Source organism: Rhea pennata, chromosome 1 (assembly GCF_028389875.1).
Source record: "Rhea pennata isolate bPtePen1 chromosome 1, bPtePen1.pri, whole genome shotgun sequence".
Classification (NCBI taxonomy): Eukaryota; Metazoa; Chordata; class Aves; order Rheiformes; family Rheidae; genus Rhea; species Rhea pennata.
Genome location: NC_084663.1, coordinates 154,291,836 through 154,317,683, shown reverse-complemented (window position 1 = coordinate 154,317,683; position 25,848 = coordinate 154,291,836). Strand labels below are relative to the sequence as shown.

Below are 25,848 nucleotides of genomic sequence, written 5' to 3'. Positions count from 1 at the left end.
AGCCCCATGAACACCACAGCCTACATCCAATGAGATGATGTGTCCTATAGCTTGTAAACTAACACAAGGCTTCAGGTTCCAAAATGCTCTTATAGCCATGACAGCAATAGAGTTATTTTCCCTCCTATCCCATTTGCTCTTTAACATCCATGCAATGATGCTAAATGTGGTGATTCAGGTTTGGGTCTCATGGATCAACATTACTGGTTTAAAATGCAGTCAAAACCAACATAACTAATGGCTACAGCAATAATCAGTCTTGTTGAAGACGGTAAAATCTCTTCCACAAATAGGGCAAAGGAATTACTATCCCCACACTACATTGACTCAGATTTACCTGAGAAACAGCAGAGTGTTTTCTCACTTAAGAAATGAACAAGCATAATAAGGTATATTCAAGCCAAAATGAATCTAGGAGGCCACAGTATTTGTTTTAGCCACCACTCAGTTGCAAAAAGTACTTTAAGAAGCATTTCGTGTTTTTATATTTCTTTTCTACCTGGTTCTCCTTTTAAACCTGGAATGCCACTTAAACCAGGAAGTCCTTTTTCACCCTTTTCTCCATGGCGACCTGGGCTTCCTAAAAAAAGCAGGAAGATGTGGGTATATTACGTGATATAAGTTTGTTATTAAGTTTTCATTGTAATTTATTCTTTTACTGAAGCATAAACACTTGCCTGGAAATCCTGCCATGCCAGGGGATCCTTTGGGACCTGGGGCACCCGGCATTCCTGGAAGTCCTGCACTACCTTTTTCACCCTTCTCTCCAGATAAGCCTGGACTACCCGTTCTTCCTGGTTCTCCCTGGAAGAAGCACACATTTAAAAAAAATCCACCTATTAATGCTGAAACAGCATTTTATATTAGAAATAGTAGGTGTCACCTTCCCTTATCCATCAGACTTAAAAGAATTTAATTCTTTTTTCATTTAGAATCAAAGTAATTTAGGATTAAATTTAGCATTAAATTCCATTATCACAAATATTGGCTTTTCTAGCAATTGCTTAATAACATCTAACTATAGATGAGAATGAAAAGTCTTCTACACATTTTTCTGAAGGTTTTTAGAAAGGCTTTTTCAAACTGGCTTCATAACTTATTTATTACACTTAATCATCTTAAAAAAAGTCCTTTTAAAGTCTTCAGCAAATTTGTTACCAGATTCAGTAGTTTTATTTTTATAATTTTTTACTTATAAATTCATGATTACTGTCATGGTATGGCTAAGAAAAAGAATGTGAAACAGATGAGAATCCTATTAGAATACTATCAGAGATTGAATTAACTTTTTTAGACAGTATTAATACAGTTCTCTTTTCTGTAATATCTGAGCATTTTGTAGTCTTTGTCTTCCCAATATCTGTGTAAAAATACAAAAACAGTATTTCAGAGTGATAGTTTGCTCTGTTTGTAAAAAGCTTTTTTCACTGTGTTTACTTAGCACTTTTAAGAGTTCTTTCCCTTCTTCATATTTCCAGCAATGTAAATTAGTCTATTCTGAAAAGATGGGATAAATTAGAGTCCTGGAGAAAATGCTGTCACCAAACAAAATGCATCTAAGACTGTGCACATGCATATCATTCAACTTTTTCTTCAAGTATTAAAACCAGCCTAACAGAAAATATAACAAAATAGCTTAATGGCCAAAGGCATCTTCTAGAATCAAGTACTCACTAGAGATAAGAAAATTTTATTCTTAGGGGTGTAAATACCTTCTCACCAGGAGTTCCTGGAAAGCCAATTCCAGGGAAACCTGCCACTCCTTTTTCACCTTTTTCACCTTTTTGGCCAGGGAACCCTGGTGTGCCTGGTGAACCTGGAATTCCTGGCAGACCTTTTTCTCCAGGTGTTCCTAGGAAGAAAAAAGAAAAATGGGTGCATCAGAGTTGGTGGTACCTTAGTCATGTTGAAAATGCTTTTTAGTGCTGTCTTAGCTACTCAGGGCTAGAAAAAACAATATAACTCACTGCAATAGGAAGTAATTTAACTTTTGCAATTCATCCCCTAAATGGGGCTCTTTACTGTAAGGTGAGCTTTCCAGATTAGAGAAGGTGGTAATCTTACTCTTAGAAAACAGGTGTTGCTAAAAATATGCTTTGAATAAAAGCATGTGCTAACTGAACAATTTCTAGGAGAACTACAGTGACAAAGGTATTTTGCTGCAGCAGATCTTTTGTCCCCCTTTACTGCTTGTCTTTGATTTCCTAAATATGCTAGGCCATCCGAATGAAGAAAAAGTCTCCACATTGAAACAGACGTTCTTCTCATTCTATTCTTTATTCACTCCATCTCCAATAGCATGCTTCCAAGAGCACTACAGTTTGATGTTAACATGTTATATACAGGAATTCGCCAAACTGTTCAGAAGAGAGAAAGTACACAAAAAGCTTATTGCAGTTCCCACACTGGCACAAAGAGACAGCAGCCAGTCAGCCAGCCAGGCTGGCAGGTATCACCCGAAAAGCTGCTTGCTTGCACAATATACACAAATTCTATATATGAGCCTTCTTCTAGGTGTCCAAAGTACCATTTTACACCTGACTGCAGAATTCACATGTAAAAACCTAAGAAAACATTTTAGGTGACTTATTTGGATATCATAGTACGACTGAAATAGCTATGTCCCAGAAGACCTAATTTTAGGTACTGCAAAATGCACAACACTGTTAGACAGCAACACCAACAAATACTCCATAAAGTCTCTTACATGCTCCATATTAACTTGAAGAAATCCCCCCCCCCCCAAAAAAAAAAAAAAAAAAATACCAGTACCAAAATGCCAGTACCTGGCAAACCCATTTCACCAACGGATCCTTTTTGTCCTGGAATTCCTGGATCTCCTGGGTACCCTGGGGGTCCTTGATCACCTTTTGGTCCTATGGACAGTGGGGAAATCAAAAGTCTCATTAGTTAATACAGTTGAAAATACCTCACAAATGTTCCTTTTGTTGATAGTTTTAGGCCTACCTGGATGTCCTGGAGTACCAGGTTCACCATCCTTCCCTGGAATTCCTGGTTCTCCATACTCCCCACGTAACCCTTTTTCTCCTGTTGCTCCATGGTCCCCTAGACATCAAGAATATAAAAGTAATGAGATGAATTTTATCAAATTTTAATGTAATGAAGTGTAATAGGAGACTCCTAGTTAATGTTTTATCTGTTGCTTCTCTTTACTGAACAGCGGATGAATTGTACCATAGCATTAAAAGATCTGAGTAGCTTTCCAGTCACTACAACCAATGTAGAAGCACAACTGCAAACTATTAACATTTTGCAGTTGTCTATGCAAATTATAAAGCAAAGTGTATCTTTAAAAGAAACTCAATGCACTGAAAATAATGTTTGAGTTAGATTAATGAGCTGCTTCTGAAGTGCCAGACAGTATCAGGTGTTAACAGAAATGATTGATTTGACTGTTTTGCTGTCTAAGCAGCTACCAGGGAATATGTGCATGAACAACAAATTCATAGGCAGAAATTTGGTGAATCCCAAGTTCTTTCTAATGTTTAAGCATCTTCACCATTCCAGAAGGCTCCATCTGCAGCATGCCTCTTTTCTAGCTGTAATATCGAAGCTTTTCAGTCATAACCCTTTCTGTTAGTGTTCCATCCAAATCCTGGGCAATAGGTTACCGAAGATTAGCTCAAAGTTTGTAAGAGGATGTATTCCAAGAAATCTCAAATATCCAGAACCAAAATTTTTCATTAAACATCTCTGGCAATTTTCCACACACACACAGACAAAAAAAAATACTGTGCCTTTTCCACAGAATTTATGTTTTAGAAGCTTTTAAAAAACTTACTGTGCCTAGAGATATTCATGCCTAGGGAGATGAAGGCAGTTAGCAGAACTGGAAAGCTCTGGGATATAACCAGATTAATTTTTATCTATAGCTGTTAAGTATCCTTGTGGTAAAGTAGATGAGATGGGGAGAACACAGGCAGATGTTTGCAGGTGGGGGTCTGATTGGAATATAGCCTTCAGGACTGCGTGAGCCAGGCTAACCTGCAGGTTGTGTGTGGTCAGGAGAAGACAGGGCGGTCACACACGTTTGCAAGCACAAATTAGTGCTGGAGAGGTAAAGGAGCTCGATATCAAAGAAATTAACCAGTTGAATCTGTCAGCACAGGTTGCTGCTTTTATTTTATTTTATTTTATATGTGTGATCAATTTGCCTCAGTTTGATTTCTGGAAAGGAAATAAAACTAATTATCGATTAGTCAGTCTACAGGCCACTAGTAGATAAGAAAGTGATGAAAAACAGCCTATATGCATTTGTCTTAAGGCTTTTCACATCACCACATATATCAAGATCATAAATAAACGAGAAAAATACAATCTAGATTAAACCATTACAGGCAGGGAGTCCAACTACAAAAGTGCTCTCAAAAACTGCATCTCAGCTTAGGGATGGATGCACTCCTCCCCACTTGCTCCTGCCCTCGCTCATAGTCCCCAGCCCTGGCTTGCCCAAGCTGGGACACTTCCTACCCATATGCCTAGGTTTCTTTCAGACCAAACCAGGACACGCAGGCCCACTTGTTCTGACAAGTAGTCTAGGATGTGGACAGAATGAATATCTAGACTGGGAAACTCTATTGTTCCCACAGCTTAAATTCAGTGAAATGTAGCTATTGGTGATTCTCAAACTAGCAAGAAATCCCAGGTGCTCTGTCCTATGCCCTACAGAGAAAAAATGATGAAATCTGCGGATGGCACTTAACAGGGAAGTATTGAAAGGAGAACAGGATTAGACTGAAGAAAAATTTTGACAAATTGGTGAGAAGGTCAGAAATCAACAGCAAGAAATTCAAAGAGTGGAGTAGACTGCATATTTGGGAAGGAGTAGTCAAAAGCATGAACACAAAATGAGGAAAAAACTACACAGGCAGTAGTCCATAAGAAAAGGACCAAGGACTGTAGCTAATCACAAACTGAGAAGGGTATTACTTCCGAAGAGGCAAATCTCATTTTAGCAGGGCCTAAGTTGGTCTTCAGTTGTTTCAGTGGAGTGCACTCTAACAAGGATGCAGCTAAACTGGGGAAAATTCAGAGAAGGTGACAAGAAGGATAATGATTTTAGAAAATACATATACAATGAATGGCTGATGAATTTGAACTAGGGAAATGGAAGACTACATGACCTCACTGAGTTCCTTTCAGCCCTACTTCTGTTTTTATGAAAAATGTTACCATTTATTCAAAAACTCATTGTGTGAAAATGTAAAACTGTCAAAATTTAAAATGTCACTTTTTAGTTAAAAAGCAAATTGTAACAATAAAGGACAAATAATAAAAATACATAAAAATAAACTGATCATTCAAAAGAAAAACAGAGCAGACAAAGCTCTTAACTAAATTTTCATGCAATGGTGCAAATAAGTATTTAAGAAGAATGCACTATCTGAAAAAAAAATATCTCCATCATTAAGTTTCTAAATATAAAATTATTACCATTCTCCTGTATATTTCAAGATGTTCCAATTCTTAAAAAGTTAAAGTTTAGGTATGAGTGTCAGACACGTATGTCTCTTCTGAAATTTCTTCAGGTCCTACAGAAGCATTTGTGTACCAAAAAGGCTGTCCACTTCTTCTTACTGTACCTGTTGGTTTTCAGAGCAACAACAGTATTTCCACAATACATGAAAGACAGCTTTTCTCTTCTAGAAAGTTCTAATTGTTACTTTTAAAGTTTCTCCTCTTTTGATAGAGTCTACTGATGCAAGAGGTGAAAATGGATTTTAAAATGGGAAGCTAACTTCTTCAGACCAAAACCCTTTGTGCTTGTGATTGATCTTTGTGTTTATGGAGCTGAAGGAGCCTGGGAAAATATCTGGATTTGCTGTGTGAAGTTCTTTGATCTTGTTTTTTTAAAAGCTGTTTTCTAAATCAAAGTATAACTGAAATCAAAACACTGCTTCTCATTAGTATATGACCACTAATTACACTTTCCATAGTTAGAGACTAAAATTACCTTTTTCTCCTTGATCTCCCTTTTGGCCTTTGAGACTAACCATGTCCATACCATCCATGCTTCCAGGTTTTCCCGGGAGACCTACTTCACCTTTATCCCCCTTGACACCAGGATCACCTTGTGGTCCAATTACTCCTTTGAAACCTGGGCTACCTATAAAGGAATAGCACAAAACATTATAATGGTATGTAAAATTTTGCAAAAATATTTAGTAGACATTAACAAATGAAATATGCTATTTATTCAAATTCCAAGCATGGGACACCATGGTCTGGAGCATGCCATTTATCTCATATAATTTTTATTCCTCAGGAATATTCCTCAGGAATTCCTCAGTTCATCAGAGCACAATAGCTCTGCCAAAAAAGGTGAATCTTTTTTTCCACTTCACATACTTTGTGTCTTAAATATGTCCCAGATACTAAGGTACAAACAGAGCAGTTTCATACTATTCCCTCTACATTCTTGAAGCATCAGACTGAGCTTCCCTCCATCAGATATATCAAACTGAATTTTCACATGGGAGAACTTCATTATGGAAAAAAATAATACTATAGATGCTATAAAATGATGATCTTTCTAAAGCCTTTTAAACTTATCCTTAACTGTCCAAAAGAGTTTAAATAAAGGCCACTATATGAAAGGTTTAATTAAGTTCTTCCTGCTGGCTTTTTATAACTTCAAATATTGTATTTCTGAGTGTAATATCTAAAGCATCCTTTGACCTAGCAAACCCTGTTTTGTTGAAAAATGGAGCCAAAAATCCTGGTTCAGTGTCCAAACTCTTGCTCCAAGGATATGGTCTTCTAACTTACCTTTTTTCTACCTTACAGGGGATATACTCAAGTCAGACATATTCCCTGTATTTGGTTATTTCCAGACTTGTCTTCAGTAGGAAAAAAAAGTATATTTTAAAATGTTGATATCCATTTGCAAGATGGAAGCAGTGCACTGGAGAGAACCAAGATTGCTCTCAGGTTTTATTCCTACCCTTACAATGGCCAGCTGATTATCCTCCCAGGAATCACTTCACTGCTTCCTACTCCAGTTTCCTATCTGTTAAACAGATTCCTTTATGAATCTACTATAACATCTATTAACAAAATCCACTATGATATTTAACACAGCAATAATTAAGGGTAATTAAGGGTATTACTGGCTATCATTTTAACATACTAGCTGGACAATGAAGTTTAATGAAGGCACCTCCTATGGTTTACTTTGCTAACTCACACTAACATCCCTAGTTTGAATACACCTTTAACATTCTGACTGACTTTTTAACCCAAGACTCTGGTTTCCACGTGCCTTTCATTTGAGGTGAAATTAATAGATTATTGAGCTAGCAATTCCTAACCAGATTAGACTCATGATATCTTAGTTACTTAGATGTTTGGTGTCTTGTCTCTTCCTACCATCAGCGGAAAGGGAGATCAAGAGAAACCCACAGAGAATTACTTGATTCGTGTCTGTTAGACAGCCCTCTCAAGATGGAACGAATGTGTCTCTATCCGGGTATCTCTTGCACAAATAGATACTCAGACTAATGTGTTATCAGAGAATAGAATAATTAAGGTTGGAAGGAAGCTTCAGTGGCCATCTAGATCTAAACTCCCTGCTCAAAATAGGGACAAATTAAAGTAGATTGCTCAGTTACCTGTCCAACTCAAGTTTTGAGTATCTTCAGAGACAAATTTTCTCTGGGGACCTATTTCAGTGTCTGACCACCCCTATAGTAAATTTTTGTCCTTATTTTTCTTTTTTTTTTTTTTTCCCTGAAGGCTGGATAAGCCGTGGAAGTTCCTCTGTAACATCCCAGATTTGAGATTAGGATACTAGGAAGCCTCCCAAATCAGATTGGCAGATTGAACAAGTCCATGAGAGGTAGTCTCCAATAATTATGACGATCGTTTTTCTTTTCATGCAGACACTTAGTTCAGGCTCATCTGGCTCCAATGCCTTCCTGGTGGGTCTTGCTCCTCCTCCTCACTGATTTCCAAGGCACTACCTGTTCTGAAGCTGCAGATCTTCATGTGGAGAATAAGCCTTTGGAGTACTACCAGAAGTCACTGTCTCCCAAGCCTTCCCCATCATGGGAGTCTCCACCCACCACTCTGGGGACTAGTCTTTTACTGTCCCTCCATATTGTGGAGCTCTGACTTTTGTCTCTCGAAGTCATCCTGTCAATCTCCTGTTCATCCTCCCTGATGGTGTACAGTCTTCTCCCTTTCTCCTGCAGCTTCATTTACCTGACAACTCAGTATTTTAACCAGAGCATGCCTCCCACAGGTAAGGACACCCCAACCTCATCCCTAGCCCAGAGGAGACGCACCAGGCACTCCATGCAACCCAAGACCTGAATGGTGGCACCCTCCCTCTGCCTTGAGGCCTCTGATATGCCACACTCAGCTGCTCCAGCCAATATGTGAGCCTGTAACTCATGTGTCATCACCATCACTGTGTAATCTTCAGCAGTCCCACACAGTCTTGAGTGGAGTTTGTGGGCCCCTCTGGTGCACTGACTGTGGCAACAACTGTGTCTCCAATAGCTGCCACTGCGTGCTGTGCTCTGCATTCTAGTTATACAGAGCTACCTATCTATCCAGACAAAGACAAGCTAGCAAAATGAAAAAATCTGATAGGTAAACTCAAATTCTGATGTTTGGATCCCTTTAAACAGGCAGAAATTTTAGCCTATTCAGTTTCCAAGTGAAGAAAATTTCTCCCAGTAGGTCTTACCTTTTTCACCAGGGAACCCTCGCTCTCCAATTGGTCCAGGAGACCCTGGTAATCCAGGAGTTCCCATAACTCCCATTTCTCCTTTGGCTCCTGAAACCGAAGTGAAAAAGTGATCAACAGAAACAGAGCAGCATAACAAAAGTATGAGAAATGGAATGACTTACTCCCTATTACATTAGAGAATTAATTATTTAAGGAAAAATGGCACAAAGAAGATGGTCTAATTTAAAATAGCCTGATAGAAAAAACAACAGTAAATATAGTATCATGAAAAATGAAAATAAAACAAAGCTTGTAATAGGCATTTGACAGATCCTTAAAACTTTCAATTATAGTAAACAATGCTGTCATGAAGAAAGGCAGTATTAATACAAGATTCTGTCACTGAAACTTCATTGAAGAATAATCTTCCATTATCACAAGGTAAGGGCAAGTTCATGCAAGTTGCTGGATTTGATCCACCAAACAGTATGAGTTTGAAGTTACACATGCACAGAGCTGCTTCACTGATAACAGCCCGAGGGTTTCCCTGAAGCTCAGACTCTTTGATGGATCAATTCCTAACCGAGTGAAAAGGCATGCCACCAGGATTTAATGAAACAGTTGTCAAAGATACAAATTTCCAAGGCAAAGCATTACTTTTCTGAAAGTAAGAATGCTTTACCTGCTGAGCCTTTCTGTCCAACTGCCCCTTGTGGTCCAGGCAGGCCAGGTAGCCCCACAGAGCCTGGTACTCCAGGCTGGCCCTGGCTACCTTTATCCCCTTTTGGTCCTGGCATATCTAGACCTGGGATACCAGGAAATCCCCTTTCTCCTTTTATTCCAGGAAATCCTTAAAAAAGAAAAAAAAAAAGAAGAAGAAGAAGAAGAAGAGAAAAGATTAATGCTTAATACAGCACTGAGAATACCATTAACAGGAGTACCCTACCTATAATGTACTCCTGTGGTTCATAAATTACATGGCATGAAGACACAGAGCAAATTTCTTTAGTAATGGTAAGCAGACAGCAGAAATATTCCTCATTCCCTAAGTGCAGAAATCATGTATGTATTACCTATGATCACTGGGACAGACTAAAGAAAAGGGCAGGCTTTTCTCAGGAAACCTCATACCTGCCCTAAGCTTCGGCCCAGAGGGACGAAGCCAAAGCCCTCTGCCCCTCCACACAGCTCACCCTCCACAACAGCTTACGAGCAACACCTTTACTAATGTTAACATCCTTCTGAGTCAAAAATGCACTCCCAAGCAGCAACGTTTTCTTTCACCTGGTGGTCCCTGGGGTCCTGGTTGTCCAGCAGGTCCTGGTGATCCCTGCAGGCCTAGTCCTGGTGCACCTGGAGAGCCCTGTAAACCTTGTAAGCCAGGCAGGCCAGGGTCACCTGTGTAGAAAAAGAAAAAAGAGAGAGAGACATACACTAAGTGTCCTCCTATATTATTTGAAATCTGGTTCACAGAAGATGATAGGTGCTTTGGAAGCATTTGGGCAATAAAATGTCATTTTGGGCTGTAATACCTCCTGCCTGGGCTCAGACTGTTTGCTGCTAGTGATTGGTAGGCAAAAAGAAGGGGAAGAAAAAGGGAAATATCCTGAGATACCAGTAGGATTTACATTTCAAATAGATTTTTGGCTGCATCTGCAGGGAAACAATTTTAAAATGAAATAGAAATACAGAAACATATCTTATTTTTTTCTGCTACATTACCTCGGAATCCTTGCTGACCAGGAATCCCCGGAAACCCTTGCTCGCCACGTAAGCCAGGCAATCCTGGATTTCCCTTTTCTCCAGGGATACCTGGTGGGCCTGGTGGGCCTGGTAATCCCTTAGGGCCTGGGAGACCTACTCCAGGTTCACCCTAACCACAGAAACACAACAGATTAGGAGTCTATATATCAAACCCAAGAATGTATTGACTGACTGTATTTAAACCACCGAGAGGAAGAATGCAACATACAACTTCAGAGCAGATTTGTAAGTAGAATTCATATCAACCACTTTGCTTCTTTGCATGCATAAGGGAAAACATAAGATGCACAACAGCCTGGCCAACTCTTCCTTTCTCTGACAGAGGAATCTTCACACAGATGCCTGCTAACATGGATGCTCACAGAAAAGAACAGTACCAACAACAGCAGACACCTACTTTTTGACCTTGTAAACCTGGGGCACCTGGTAAACCATCCAAGCCAGGGGTTCCCGGAGTGCCTGGCTGACCGGGAGAGCCAGGCTGACCTTGGAAACCTACAAAAACAAAATAAAACTCACATCATTAGTGTCTCTGTCTGCAAGTGTCCTGTTTCTTCAGCCTCTAAATGAACTATTCACACCCTCATAGGGACATGTTTAAAAAGTTGTTTGGTGTCTTGTAACAAATTTACAGAGATGACAGCACCCAAAAGCCAGTGAGATTCAATCAATAGAGATTCAAATGCTAACCTTCATGAAGCATTTGGCTTTTGAGGAGAAACGATTGCCCAAAAGAAATAAATTTTGAGTGATTGCTGTGGGTTCATGTCGTTCAGAAACATTCTCTCTGCAAAACTGTGTTCCCAAAATCCTCTTCAGAGAGGGCTACTCTATGGGTAAGGCATCAGACTGAGGGATGCACATCAAAATCCATCTGAGAATCAGCACCTTTCTGCCCAACATGTTTGTAATTGCATGTCATACACATGCAATTAAAAATCCCTCTGTGGGTCACATACAGTAGGTCCACGGACTTGGGAATGCAGGAAGAAATATATATGATGTTCTGCAAATCACTTAAAGGTAGTGCTCACAGCATGAGCACACACTCAGTAATCAGAGATGAAGCTTTTTTCTCGGGAAGATCTCAGGAAGTGAAAAATACAGCTTTTTGGCAAATCACAGAATAACAGAATGGTTGAGGTCGGAAGGGACCTCCCGTGATTGTCTCATTCAACCTCCTGCTGAAAGCAGGGTTAATTAGTGTGGGTTGCTCAGGACCTTGTTCAGTCGGTTTCGAATATCTCCAAAGACCCAAAGACGGAGACTTCACAATCTCTCTGGGTAACATGTTCCATTGTTTGACCACTCTCACAGTAAAACGTTTTTTTTCTAATGTTTAAACAGAATTTCCTGTATTTCTATCTGTGCTTATTGCCTTTTGTCCTTTGACTGGGCATCACTGTGAAGAGTCTGACTCTGTTTTCTTTACTGCCTGCATTAGGTATTTATACATATTGATAAAATCTCTTCTCCAGGTGGAACAGTTACAATTCTTTCAGCCTCTCCTTGTATTTCAGAGTTCCCAATCCCTTAATGATCTTCGTGGCTCTTTGCTGGACTCTCTCCAATAGGTCCATGTCTCTCTTGTACTGGGGACCTCAGAACTAGACTGGCTAAGTCCCAGGCAAGTCATCGGACAGAACTGCATTCCCCTAAGAAAGGCCCTTGAAAGAGATGTCTTTGATATGCCATTCCTTTCCTATTAGCATGAAAGATCATATGACAAAGTTTTTTTAGATGCAGCTGACCTCTTCTGCTCATGCTAGTCCTGCTTTAGGAGGAACTGGAAGTGGTCACAGGCAAAGACTTGCCCTTTCTCCTCTTTAAGATCTGATCCTCCCAGTTTGCTAGTGTGTGTAATCACAATACATGAAATAAATAAGGCAGAGACACAAGAGGCTGGGGAAGGGGGCTGACAAAGACTTGGTTATCTAATTCTGAATGATTAGCAGCAGCATTATAAAATGCATCTCCCAAAAATCCCAAACCAGAATATGAATATTTAGTCTCCCATCAAGCTTATGTGCATATTCTGACAGCTCAATGACCATGCAGAGAAGCCTAAACTTATACTGAACAGACTAGTATTCTGACCGAATCACTCCCAGCCACCTTGGACACAATACAACCGCTAGCCCTAGCCCCAAAGTACCATAGTTTTGTCAGTACGGCTTATTGATCAAAGACAATGCCTCCACTCTCAGCAAGGTCACCTCATTTCTCACCAACCTCAGATGCTATGCTATTCTATACTATGTAGCTTCCAGCTCTGGCAGTAGCTTTGACACTACCCATGTCTGGACAAAGCAGGTAAGCCTTGAGAGTGTGCTGATCATGCTGCTTGCATGCCTTTCACAAGGGAGGCTACTGGTTCTTCCCCAATTTTATGCTGCAGCCATGGCTGCAGGCTTGCAGTGAACCCCTGTTCTGGACACACCACCTGTGTTAGTTACACGGATAACTGTATCTTACCTTTGGGTCCTGGAGGTCCAGGGAATCCTATACCTGGCTGCCCAACAGCACCTTTTTCTCCTGGCAGGCCAGGTCTCCCTGGTAGTCCAGGATTCCCTTTGTCACCTTTGCAAGAGAAAAAAGCCAAATGTTATGGTAAAGGCTAGCTCCTGGGGAAAAGAGCCATTACCATCACAAGAGCAAATATTACCAGGATACTGTACCTTGGGGTCCAGGGAAACCAGGTGGCCCCGGAAGGCCATCTGCCCCAGGAGGACCAGGGAGAGAAACAGTTCGTCCTGCTTCACCTTTTGCCCCTGTGAATGTAAAGGTGTGTAAACTGATGAAATAAAACAAGGAAGTTTCATCTAGTGAACAGCATTAGTCACCACATCCTTGAGAGACTTTTAATGAAGATTTTTACAGAAAATTCATAGAAAACCAGAACTTTTAAGAGGAAACAAATCATCCTATTTGGCCTAAGAAACTCTTCAAGAAAACTGCCCCTGAACAGTTGCAAGTATACTCTTGAGATCAAACACTGACATAAACTATTAAGTCTTTTTCCTTTCATCTTGAACCTCAGTGATTCCCTAAGCTGCATCACTTAAAGTATTTTTTTTAAAGCATAATATAGCATTACCTGGAAGACCTGGTAAACCTGGGGTTCCAGCAAAGCCTCTGTCTCCTTTGTCACCAGGTAACCCTGCTGAGCCTATCCCAGGAGGACCAGGAAAACCTCTTTCACCACGTACTCCAGGGAATCCAGGTTGGCCGGGGGGACCACGTTCTCCTTTCAAGCCAGCTGTACCCTATTTTTTAGAAAGTATAATTGTACTTCTTGCCTGATTGGCAAGACAGGATATGTTCTCCTCTTTGTCCGAATATTCTGTAGCTTGGATTTAGTACAGGGTACTTATCTTTAACACTGAAGAAAGTGAACTCTTTATCACTGTATTCAGTGGAAACAGGACTGGGTCCCAAGTGGAAGTGCACACGGAAACTATATCTGTTGTGCACATGGAAACTCTATTGTTTCCATGTGCAATTGTGCAATGTAAGTAACTGGATCATTTAGGCTATATTCCCAGTGGTGAATCTGGGAACAAATCTGAGCTCCACTTCCATGTCAGCTGAACTCCCTAGCAGGGCAAGAATTTGAACCGTTACTTTCAAAAAAGAAGAAGTATGCAAGAAGAGAGCAGCATCTTACTATAATCATCTCTTCTTGGCTAACTGCATTCCTTCATCCTTTAATAGGAATTAAATCAGCTACACTAGTTCTCACTATCAAGACAGAAGTGAGGGAGAAAGGAAAAAAAAATAACATCCATGCTCACCATTTGTAGGGGAAATAGCCCTGCTCTGCAGTCCTTGAAGTAACAAGCCATACAGTCTGAATATATCTGAGTCAGATCACTTATCTGCATGGCATGTATACTGGGACAAAGTCTAACTCAGAAAAACTCTACTCCTCACTGGTTCCAGGGAAACCAGAGTACTCTTCTAAAGAGGTTAAGTACACTCCAGGTAAGGACAAAACCTGATTCAATGAATGAGGTCAATAAATATAAAGCATATGTGGGACATGAGAATATGTGATAGTATGTATAGAACAGCATATAAAAATAAAGAAACACACATACCGATGCTCCTTTTGGACCCTGGGGACCTGGCAGGCCATCTCTTCCTGGTGTTCCTTCTCTTCCAGGAATACCTGGTTGTCCTGGGAAACCAGGATCTCCCTTTTCACCTTTCAGGATAGATTCATAAGAAAAATCTCCTGGTTCTCCTTTTGCACCAGGGCTGCCTATAAGTCCTGGAGTGCCTGGTGGCCCCTGAAATTTAATAAATTCAAATGTCATCGGGGCCCATCAGTCAAAAATTAAAAAGAGTAGACCCAAATCAAATAAAACATTAAGTCTTCACTAAAGAAGGTCATATGAGAATATTTTCCAGGAGAGAGCTTATTCAATTGCTTAACTGAATAAGCAATTATTGCAAAATTCACTGTCTTGATCATCTTGTCATCATATCATATCATACCACAGGTATATCAATTTACATGGTGCACATAAATTTCTACCAGGAAGTGTAGACAACGACAGAGAAAAAGTACTCTGAATTTTCAATAGACTGCCTGTTGGATTTCAGCTAGACCTATGGTATCAGCATTAGGGTAATCTAGGTTTCTTAGAACTGTCTATCTTTTTCAGAGCTTACATGTCTCCCCATGCACATGTTCAAAAAAGGTTTTGTAAGCTCTCCAGGGCAGAAATTCCCTACATAATAATAGGATATTCTGTATTTCCAGAATTCCAAATTTTGCCTACATAGTGTCCAGGACTTACATGCACTTCTCTCATACAAACAGTATCTTTAATTTCAAGTGAATCTGCTCTGCTCACTAGGGCAGTAAAGCACAAAATTCCAGGGCAACATTCACTGCTTAAGGCTTATGTGTACCCTCCATTTAAGCCTGAATCAATACAGTCAAAGGCGATCTTTCCACTAGCTTTGGCAGTCCTAGATCAGACTCTGATGCTCCTGCATGACCTTGAACAATGTGAGTTCGCAAGGGTGGGGTCTAAGTTGTTTTTCCAAGCTAAACTGTGTGCTAGGTCTTCACCTGACTGAACTTTGTGGAGCAAAACAAGCTTAAAAGCATTCAGAGTTCTAGCCAGTCCTTGTCTGAAAAAACATATGAATAGAATTTACCAGACAATAAAGGGTAAATGTAAAGGTGTGGCAAAATATGTGCTGAGAACAAATCCCAATCATGAAAAAGCTTAAATATGTTAGGATGTCTCTCTTATTTTCTCCATGATTTTGTTCAGGAATCCAATTTATATTATAGTAAATGAAGTCACTAAGTAACACTGTCTTGTTTATCAGGGTGGAAACACAGAGAGTGGAATTAATCTCAGCTAACTTTAGCCTAAAATACATGAATCTATACTTTATTTACATTCAAAAGACAGGAACAGGTTCCTCAAGTAAGTAATTCATATAGGTGGGATAGTTTAACTTCTGAAGCTGCCTATCACCACTGTTGATAGAGGGAGCTTGGATAACTCCAATGTATATTAAAATTAGCACACATGAATGTCATCGAGAAGCTACGTTGCCAAAAACGTTCAGCTGCAAGGAGAAAACCGCTCTGGACAAACTACACTGGAAAGATTCTGACAAACCCTCAATCTAGTTACATCAGGAAAGGTGTCAAAATCTGTGTTATAATACAGGAATGTGTACGCTACTGTAAGTCTTTAGAGTAGACCACAGTGAATGAAGGGACACTTAAGCTAACTGACAAAAATCAACCACAGTAGTGCTAGCATGGTGCTAAGGGTAATTTGTGCCATTTGTGGCTACTCTATTTCTGGTACCCAGCCTTACCAACTGAGAGCTGTGTTATGCTGTGCCAACATAATTTACACTATTGGGATACTACCCACTTTCACAAACTTCCCTTGTTTCTTGAAAACCACTTAACTTTCCTGCCAGCTATCTGAAAATTAGGTTTTATGGACTGACTGTGCTGCACACGTTTCCCAAAATTCAGACAAACTGCAAAAATATGCTGCATGCTAATAGGATTTTAACTGTCCAGGTTACACTAGATGGCACTGCATTCTCTCTCTTGCTCTTGATAGATCCACACACAGCAGCAGAAAGAGACATGGGAGAGACCCACTGTAACATGAGAAGCTCAGACCTGCAAGTTTCACGCAAAATCCTATTTCTTGCCGAACTCCACTGCCTAGCTTGCTGAGCCGCAAGGTCAAGTGTCCTGCCAAGTTCGTATAAGCACATATAAACCATTTCTGACAGCTCTTGTTTTCTCTAATAGCTAGATCCCATTGCTTCCTAGTTTATTTTGCTAGGCATATCCAACTCCTTACCTTTATTATATCACTGTGCTTTCTATTTTAAACAGAAATATTACACAACCACACTGAATGTTTTTTCATGACATGCCTAACAGGAAATAAAAACCAAAACATTTAGAAAGTTATTACTTACAGGTACGCCTGGAAGGCCGTTAAGTCCAGGTAAGCCTCTTTCGCCTTTGAAACCCCCTTGTCCCGGAAAACCTTATCAGAGAAATAAAAAATAGTTTTCTTTTATAATATGCTTTTACAAATAGCTCATTGTCTGTGGAGCCTTTATGATCCTTCTCAAAGTGTCTAATTCCATCCTTAGTTATATCAATATAATTGTGCTAAAGTCAGTGAGGTTGTCTGCATGCATTAGAGCTCAGAAGTGGATGATGCATTTGACTTATGAATAAAATATACAATTCAACCCGTTTCATGGGCTGGACACTATGTTCTGAATTCACATTACCATTTAGAACTATTATTTAAACATTGCAATGTTGAAAATTCCTAGAACATATTCATTTTTCTACATAACAACTAGAACAAATATTAGGTATAATACCACTGTTTGTGCATGGCACTTTTCTGATATAGTAGCAGACAAACTATTTCTTTTGACCATACAATTTAATGTTAGAACTGGGAATGTATATATGGGCTATTGCTGTGCCTGGGCACACAGTGGCAAATACTTCCCACATTATTTTTTCACTCTCACGATCTTCTCTGAACACATTTGGTGCACAGTTTTCAAAGACACTCCACTGTTACCTGCTTCTGCTTCCTTAGAAATTCGCACTGATTTCAGTGGGAATCAGGCCAATAAGAATATTCCAGCCTTCTGTCATTAGTTTCACAAGCAATTTGATTAATAGGATAGAAAATAATTTTATGACTTAAATTTGCAATTTTAGGTTTTACCCTTGATAGTTAATTTTGCCATGGGTTTTTACCTGCTGGACCTGGTGGTCCTTGTGGTCCAGGGAGTCCAGGAGGTCCTACTTCACATGAGGGACAGGAATCACCTTTGTCACCTAAAAAAAAAGAAAAAAAAACATTAATGAATACCGATGAAAACATATGAGACAACTCCAAGCTTCAGGGGCAAATGCCTACTTAATATGTTTCATGTTGAAAGATTAAAAATAAATGAGTCACTTTTAAGTAAGCATCTCGGTGAAAATTTATCAGCAAATTTATTCAAAATTCTTTAAAAAATTTAAAGAGATGTCAGCAAAATCAAGTAGTTATTATCCTCAGAATAGTATTTAATAGAATGGTTAAATGGGACCAGGCTGAAGAGGATCAAGAAAGAAGGTGGCAAATACATATCAAATACAGAAGAAATAAAAAGATTAAAGAGGAAAAAGGAGAACTTTTAAATCTCAGAAAACTTCATCTCAGAATTCACATCTTCAGTTGCCATGAACAGCACTAGTTATGCTTAACAAGGCAATACTCAACCCTTTCTTTCTTCCCAGCTTCTCTTTCTGCCCTGTGCCATCCTTTATAGCTTTCCAGCGATGTGAAATATAAGCAAAGTTTGGGTCACACGACTCAATACACAGCGCACTTCTTTTACTTACCCAAGACTCAAGGAACATCTTCAGCATCCGTGAGCTGCTTCTGTAACTTACATTATGCACTGCTTCTCTGGATCCAACTCAACCTCCTCAGCATCTTGACAAATCTAAGCCCCAGGGTATAAAGCAGTAGAAACAATCACACATAAACTATAAATAATATTACCTTTCTCTCCCATCTCTCCTGGAAATCCGTGCTGTCCTGGAGCTCCAGGTCTACCTGGGGCACCAGGTTCTCCTGGCTGGCATTGATCAACTCCATCTGCAATTGAAATGTAATAATAAAGAATATTGTTTGATAAGAGATAATTTCCATTATAAGACTGCTTCTGTGAGTGTGAATTCTGAGCTGAATGTGTCTTCATGAGTAGTGATGAGTCAGGGAAACATTTTATTTTCCTGGGGTTTTTTTGGTCTGAAAAAATTTTCTGGGATTTTGTGTTCTGATCCTATATATGCTAGTTCAGAAGCCTCTAAAATTACAGAGAAAAGACAGACTCTGCCAGAATAAAGTTATAAACAACTTCCACATAAAATCCTATTTTTATCATAATTTTCAGCCAAGAAAAGCGCTTTGAATGAAAAAATGCATTTTTGATGTTGAAGATAATGGAGAATATTTTTGAAGTCCTAAAGAAAATCTTTTAGTAGAATTTTTTGTACATACGCCTTTGTTGTCAATGTTTTGAGAAACTTGCTAGTTAAGAGTAGCTTGTTAGCACCAGCTTTTCCACATTGCTAATGCTTCCTGGAAACAAGACACTACATATGTTGGAACTGGAATAGGTAACAAAACAATGTTTAGCAGAGTTTATATGAGAATAAAAATTATGCTTGTTCTGTTAGATGTTTTGACACAGGTTCTGATTCAATACAATCACACTTAATCTTGGTCAAAGTTAGTAGTAGTAGTCAAAATCTTTATGTGAAGTTTGACAAACAAATGTTAAATGTTAAATACAAACAAAAAATGTTTTCTATTAAAGAAGTGTCTGCAGAAGGAATAGAATTAAGCACTGACAGAAAAAATGGGAATTGTTCTTATTAGGGGCAAGGTAAGATTTAGCTATTTAACTGGCTGTTCTAAGTATTGGATTTTGTAGTGACTCATTGGCAAATGTAACAACAACTGTAAAGCAAGTGTTGATCCCGTTCTCTCATAAGAGAGAAATTTTCATTTTACATTGAAAACTTCTAGTAAATGAAAAAAACTGAGTACCTCAGTCTCTAGTTCTTTTTTTTTTCAATCTATATTGCATATATTGGAATCACAGACTTGTAAATTGTGATATTGCACAACTATCTTTTATGGTAAGAACATTATTAGTATTTTTTTATTGTTTTTATTAAGAATGTATAAATATCCCTAAGCTGGCACACTAGAACACAGGAAACCAATTATGGTAACTTCTCTGGATATAATGTAACAGTCCACAGTGTACTTTTTGAAGACATTTTAAAAGCACTTATTTAGCAAAGAACCCTTGTCCCAGTCTGGAAAGGAGCGGCTGGCTGCCTCATGGAACAGCTTTTACTTGATCCATTGACAGCTCAGATACATTTCTTCCATGATCTAGATGCATCTTTTCATACATGAATTCTGATCATAGCTTTTATAATCTTGTTTCCTTTCTCTTTTTATGTGCATGCAAACATTAGCATTTTTTGAGACTTCATACTGAAAAGCAACTGAGTGTTTTACCTACCTGTTACGCCTGGAGGACCTGGCGGGCCTGGCAACCCAGGCTGACCTGGGAAACCATCTCTTCCAGGTGGTCCAGGTAAAGAGAATCCCGGAGAACCCTTTTCACCTTTTTCACCTCTCTCTCCAGGGACACCAGGTGCTCCTACCCGGTCTGCAATAGGTCGACCTTTGAACAGAGTAAAACATATATGAAGAAAGTTAAAATTAAAAAGGTAGTAACATTATCAACACATTAGCTTCCATTACTTTTCAGAGCTCAAAGGAAAAATGCTACCGTAAAATCAAAAGGGACTGTATTTTGACTACTGGTGATTTACACAAAATTCAGGTTATAATCTCACTACAGCTCAGAATAACATACCTGCACTAGGTCCCTATGGAAATACTCCTGCTTTGCAGCAAAAGTGCCCTGTGAGATTTAATTTAATCAACTTTTGCTGTGTAAGAAAAAGTGGCCACAGAGGAGTTAACTGAAAATATTTATTACACTTAGAAACTACTACACTCTTCCTTGTCTCATAATAATACAAATACTACATCTTTAACACATTTAGAAATAGACAGTATTTCTAATAACCTCAGTGAATAAGTATTCAACAATGTTAGCAGATTTCTGGAATGCTAAAACCAAAATTGTTTGCAGGAACGAGAAGTAATAGCCAACAGGAGAATCCATTAAATCACTAGAAAAAAATTGCATGAGAGCTCCTTTGAGCCATTTGTGCAGTTACACTCTAAAGAGTTATTTTAGTTAAAAGCTAATCATTAGACTTGATTGTTAAAATATTTTGATCCTCCAGCAGCACTGCAAGAAAACATGAAAAGTCATAGAAATCTCAGTTTATGTAGGGTAATGACAGACCAAGAGCCACCATTGCTCTTGTCTCATCATGCAGAATTCTTCAGTGAATATCACAGTCCACGGTATACAGGATCTCCTCCCTAAACTGTGAAAAATTTCCTGCAACTGTCTGACACTGGTTCACACTAATTTCAGACTTAGTTCACTGTCAATATGGAAAATGCAGGCAAAGAACAAAGTAATATTAATATCACTGGTGGATGTGCTGGAATCAGGTTTCTGCAGCTGATTTGCTTCATTTTTGAAATGCAAACATTGTAGCTTACTCCAAACCCATGTACCTGTGTATATACACATAATAGTAGTGTTGGCATGGATGTGAAGATATTAGAGTACAAATAAAGTAACACTTTCAGGGAGAAGAAATATTTCTTTATTGGATCAAGTAATGTAATTGAAAAAAAATCAGAGCACCTTCAGGAATTACCTTGATTTAATAAACTACATTGTTTCTCCCTATAAGACTTGTTTTATTATATTTATGCAAACACATGTACAGCTGAAGTAAGAGCAAACTAAATTATATGGGAGATAGCATGCATTCCTATGCACATCTATGCATGAATATTCATACAGAAGTAATACATACATATTCATATTTTAGAAGTTTTCTTGCCCAGGGAATCTTAAAAATTTCTGGACTCTCTCTGACAACCTGTGCGCACTACCTGCTTTTCCACTTCAAACAGAAAGACTATTGTTTGCATAAATTTAGCAGGGCTCTACACAGAGAGCAAGGTTGGATCACATCACAGAGGTGAGCAGGAAGGGCCTAGGGTGAGGATTAGATCCCCAGAGCAGCCACTGCCCAGGCACTCTGCAAGTCAGGAAGTGACTGGAAACAGTGGATGAAAACATATTTCAGGTGCCTTCCCCCAAGAGCAAAGGAAAAAAGTGAACAAAATCAGTGGCCACAAATTCATACCTGGAGGACCTGGGACTCCTTGTATACCAGGGAAACCTTAAAAAGAGAGTTTAAAAAAAGAGGTTTTCAACTATGCAATGAAACAAGCAATGCCAACGCTAGCAACCTTTTAGCACACATTATTAAAGTAAACATTATGAGTAAATATGGTCTGAATCAAAGCTCAAAGTTAGATAGTCCATAGCTATCTGCAAACAACACATTTAGTAAAAAGGCCTTGATCCTACAAGTACTGAGTCCCATCTTCTCCACTGATTTTTCACCAACAGGGTAAGGTCTATGGTGGGGAAAACGGGAAAGAGGAATGCTTGATTTTCCATGTTCACTGAGGAGTTTTACAAATTACTTAGAAGTCTTTTAAAAATTTAGCTATTGACTTGCCTTTTTAAGGACTCTTTTCATGATTCACTGCATTATTATCCTACCTCACACTTCTGAAAATTTCTTTCTTTGCTAAATAATCTCACTGGATTATCTAACAGATATAAAATCAACATTTCAAGATCCATTTTATTCTTTCCCTGTTTTAATCTATAATTGAAATGTAGCATCTTTTGAACAGTGCATAACAAAACTGCAACAATGTGACATCAATTAAATTAATGACATTTTGATTGTCATATAGAGCCCCAGAGGCACAAAGATAGTGCAATTATAATTTCTTGTAAAAAGAAAAATAAAAATGTAACTCAGGCAAAAAGGACAAGACAAAATACGTACCTTTTTCACCCTTTTGACCTTTCAGTCCTGGCAAACCTGAAGCTCCAGGGTCTCCTTTTTCACCAAAGGAATCCACTGTTCCAGTATCTATAACCTGAATCACAGGACAAAGACTAGAACACCAGGAATAAGTAACTATGCTCAAGTTTGCATCTCACCTATCCCGATCTGATGGCACAGAGGCCATTTTGCTTTGCAATAACAACTTATATGTAATTGCTGCTGCAGGAGACTGGTAGCTGCTGAGGAAATACCAGGAATAAAAAAAGGATTTCCTGTTCTACCAGAATTCCTTCATATCAGCAGTATGATTATCTGCAGAGCTTTATAACACTTCTCTCATCAAGAATGATATAAAGAAACCTTAACACAGCCTAAGCACTGACCTATTATCAGGCTTATATTACCTTTCATTTTAAAAGACTCTGTTCTGGTAGTTTATGCTAGCATCAATCTAAACTTAACATACAGGATACTACATATACAAGAAAATATGCAAGGAGTATGCAACAGTTTTCAAACTAAATTCAGATATTGGGAAATAAGCATGATCAACGATTTATCTCCTCCTGACCAATAGCAATTTCATTTTTTACTTGAAGTGTTAAAATAAATTATGAACTACGAAACTGCAGAGCAATTCTCTTTGAAATAGTTTGTATTGATTTACAATTGCCTATCATTTTCATAGTCAAAAACATCGAAATCCATATTCCTTGGGAACTCCCTTTCCAAGTTTCAAATATACTTAAGAAATAAGGTTTCCAACTTTTGCTTCCATTAGGGAAAAAATGATAATAGTATTACCGATTTCAATGAGATCACAATATGCATAGTATCTCTTTTTTTTTCTGATTGTTTGAGTATGCTTTGATTTTGATGACATGCATATTTTCCTTTAAGCTCAGATAAAACACAGATTTATTTTACTTACTCTTCCTGGAGGCCCTGGAAGACCTTGATCACCTTTTTCACCCTAAATCAAATCACATTTCATATTTTAATCTGTTGCATACACAAAACTCAGTGGCATTCAATTGTTTTATGTATAATACATGAAATTTTCTTCACCACAAAATAGAATTTCCTTAGCAAATGAACTCTTTCATAACTATTCATACAAATTCCAAATACTAATTACCTGTGACATTGCAATAAGTACTAATTAGTTACAGTTCGTGGGACTGTACTGCTTGACACTATGTAAAGAGAATCTGTGATTTTGGGAAAGTATATTTTTACATTTGCCAGGTAAGCAAAGAGCTTATGTAATTAAAGCCTGCACTAATCTCTTCATAAAAGAGATCTGAATTAAAGATGCCTAAGTAACTTTAATTTTGACATTTCCTAATCTCTGCATGATGTCTTCACAATATTCATTTAATACTGCTTTGTGCACATTTGTTGTTTTAATGCATTCCTGTGAACAGAGTATATGAGTTCTTAACTATTTATTCTGTGTGATGGGAAGTAAGAGTCCAGTACGCACCTTAACACCAGCTTCACCGGGTCGCCCGGGAATCCCAAACCCGCCAGGCAAACCCTGTATGTGGAAGACAGCAAAACCAGATAACACAAATATAGCTGTACCTTAACTCTGGCAGCATCGAAGTTTTAAGTTCTTAAACCAGTCACTAATTCACTGAAAACAACAATTTTATGTAAACAATTCGTAAGATTAGAAAATTTCAAACAGCTGCAATAGACAGTCAGGTTTTGGTTTTAAAATGCAAGACACAGTACGGAAAATTTAGTAAAATACATACGGGTTCTCCTTTTGGTCCTGGTTCACCATCTTTTCCAGGCTTTCCCTGTAAAACACGAAGTTCCACTCTGCTTTACACACTGCCACATACATATATACAGTGGGTGAAACACTAAAACTAAACAATCACTATTCTCGTGCATTAATGAAAGAGTGCTAACACGGCTAACAGGATAGCATACAAAGCAGGCAAACCGACTTCCCGGTGCTTATGTTATTCAACTTCCTGCAATCCATGGTGTTAAGTAAAATCCTGCGGATTTGGTCCCAGCTTCAGGAATAGCTTAAGGATTTCCCAGTCAAAAACTTTTCAAACAAAATATATCAACAACACAGCAAGCAGGAACCAGACCCAGAACCTCCTCCCTTCATAGCAATCTTTCTACCTCTTGCTTATACACTCTCCAGCCTCCTAAAACTTTTATTCATAGACACTCAATGGCTCAGTTTCAGTGGAAAGGCTGGAAGAGTAGCCCCACCTCAGACCACGGAGTAATCTAGTGGTAAAAACACTTTCCCTGAATTGGAAGCTATAATTTCAAATCAGGGGGCAGATGAAAACCTAGAATCCAAGACTCCCACTTCCAAGGCAAAGGGTTTCCCTGTTAGACCACTGTGCAAGCCTACACAGGGGATTAGATTCCCTTACATTAAACAATGGGTATGTGATAAATGACCTAGATGGATCAAACCAATTTTCAGGATTCTCTCTCTCTTACTACAGACTATAAAGGAAGCGGAGCCTAGGCTGGTAGCCTAATCCATTTAGTTGTGTCATAGTGGTCAGGCTGTATGCCTATCATAAGAAATGTGAGTTTTCCCCATAAAACTAACAAAAGAAATACATTTAATATACAAAGTAACACACCATTCAGTCTACAAATAATCCTAGCAATTCTAGGACAAATCAAGTCAATCTAGAACAGTTAAATGGAAGGTTAGAAATGATATAACAAATGTGAACTGCCCACCACCGCTGATGGGGCAGCTATGGTATCTTATAAAGAAGTGTTACTACTAATTTTTAATTCCTAATTAAAATTATGAGCTGTAAAATCAAAAGAGTTATTAGATTTCAAATGCACACTCTAACTGGAATTAATTAAATGCTAGCCAAATGATTCCATAAAACTAGAAATCTGATCTTAATATTTATCTTTCAGGACTTTTCTTAATTTCAGAAGGCACTATGAATAGCATATAGCCAATACTTGAATAGCAATATTTATATACAAGTTTCTTAGAAATGTCAGAGAACCCTATAGAAACTGAAAGCCATATTTTTGCACAATCCATTCAAAGATTCCCTGACTTCCTCAGTAAGGTCTAGGTATATGTTCCTCCAACCTCCCATCTGTCAAGCCCTCATTTACTGTAAGAGGAAAAGATATATATATGATAATAGGGATAAACCCATTACGTACTTATACTGAAAGGTTGACAGAATACTTGACTGTAAGTATAATAAAAAAAGAGCGAGATTTTCTCTTT

General features: G+C 38.5%; 1 protein-coding gene across 1 annotated transcript in view; it reads right to left on the bottom strand.

The window, feature by feature from the left end:
• The window catches only part of COL4A1 (collagen type IV alpha 1 chain), a 126,718-nt gene that overhangs the window by 18,725 nt on the left and 82,145 nt on the right, over positions 1-25,848 (bottom strand). The window contains exons 16-39 of the mRNA XM_062566784.1: positions 24,359-24,403; positions 24,082-24,135; positions 23,527-23,568; positions 22,593-22,686; positions 21,873-21,908; positions 20,087-20,251; positions 18,547-18,642; positions 17,751-17,831; positions 16,940-17,010; positions 14,560-14,751; positions 13,557-13,725; positions 13,138-13,230; positions 12,935-13,039; positions 10,857-10,954; positions 10,418-10,568; positions 9,980-10,093; positions 9,378-9,545; positions 8,714-8,803; positions 5,975-6,127; positions 2,968-3,066; positions 2,787-2,876; positions 1,713-1,852; positions 674-804; positions 500-576 (exon numbers count right to left, since the gene is read on the bottom strand). Coding sequence (XP_062422768.1) covers positions 500-576; positions 674-804; positions 1,713-1,852; positions 2,787-2,876; positions 2,968-3,066; positions 5,975-6,127; positions 8,714-8,803; positions 9,378-9,545; positions 9,980-10,093; positions 10,418-10,568; positions 10,857-10,954; positions 12,935-13,039; positions 13,138-13,230; positions 13,557-13,725; positions 14,560-14,751; positions 16,940-17,010; positions 17,751-17,831; positions 18,547-18,642; positions 20,087-20,251; positions 21,873-21,908; positions 22,593-22,686; positions 23,527-23,568; positions 24,082-24,135; positions 24,359-24,403 — 2,554 coding nt within the window. The remainder of the gene's footprint in view (positions 1-499; positions 577-673; positions 805-1,712; positions 1,853-2,786; positions 2,877-2,967; positions 3,067-5,974; positions 6,128-8,713; positions 8,804-9,377; positions 9,546-9,979; positions 10,094-10,417; positions 10,569-10,856; positions 10,955-12,934; positions 13,040-13,137; positions 13,231-13,556; positions 13,726-14,559; positions 14,752-16,939; positions 17,011-17,750; positions 17,832-18,546; positions 18,643-20,086; positions 20,252-21,872; positions 21,909-22,592; positions 22,687-23,526; positions 23,569-24,081; positions 24,136-24,358; positions 24,404-25,848) is intronic.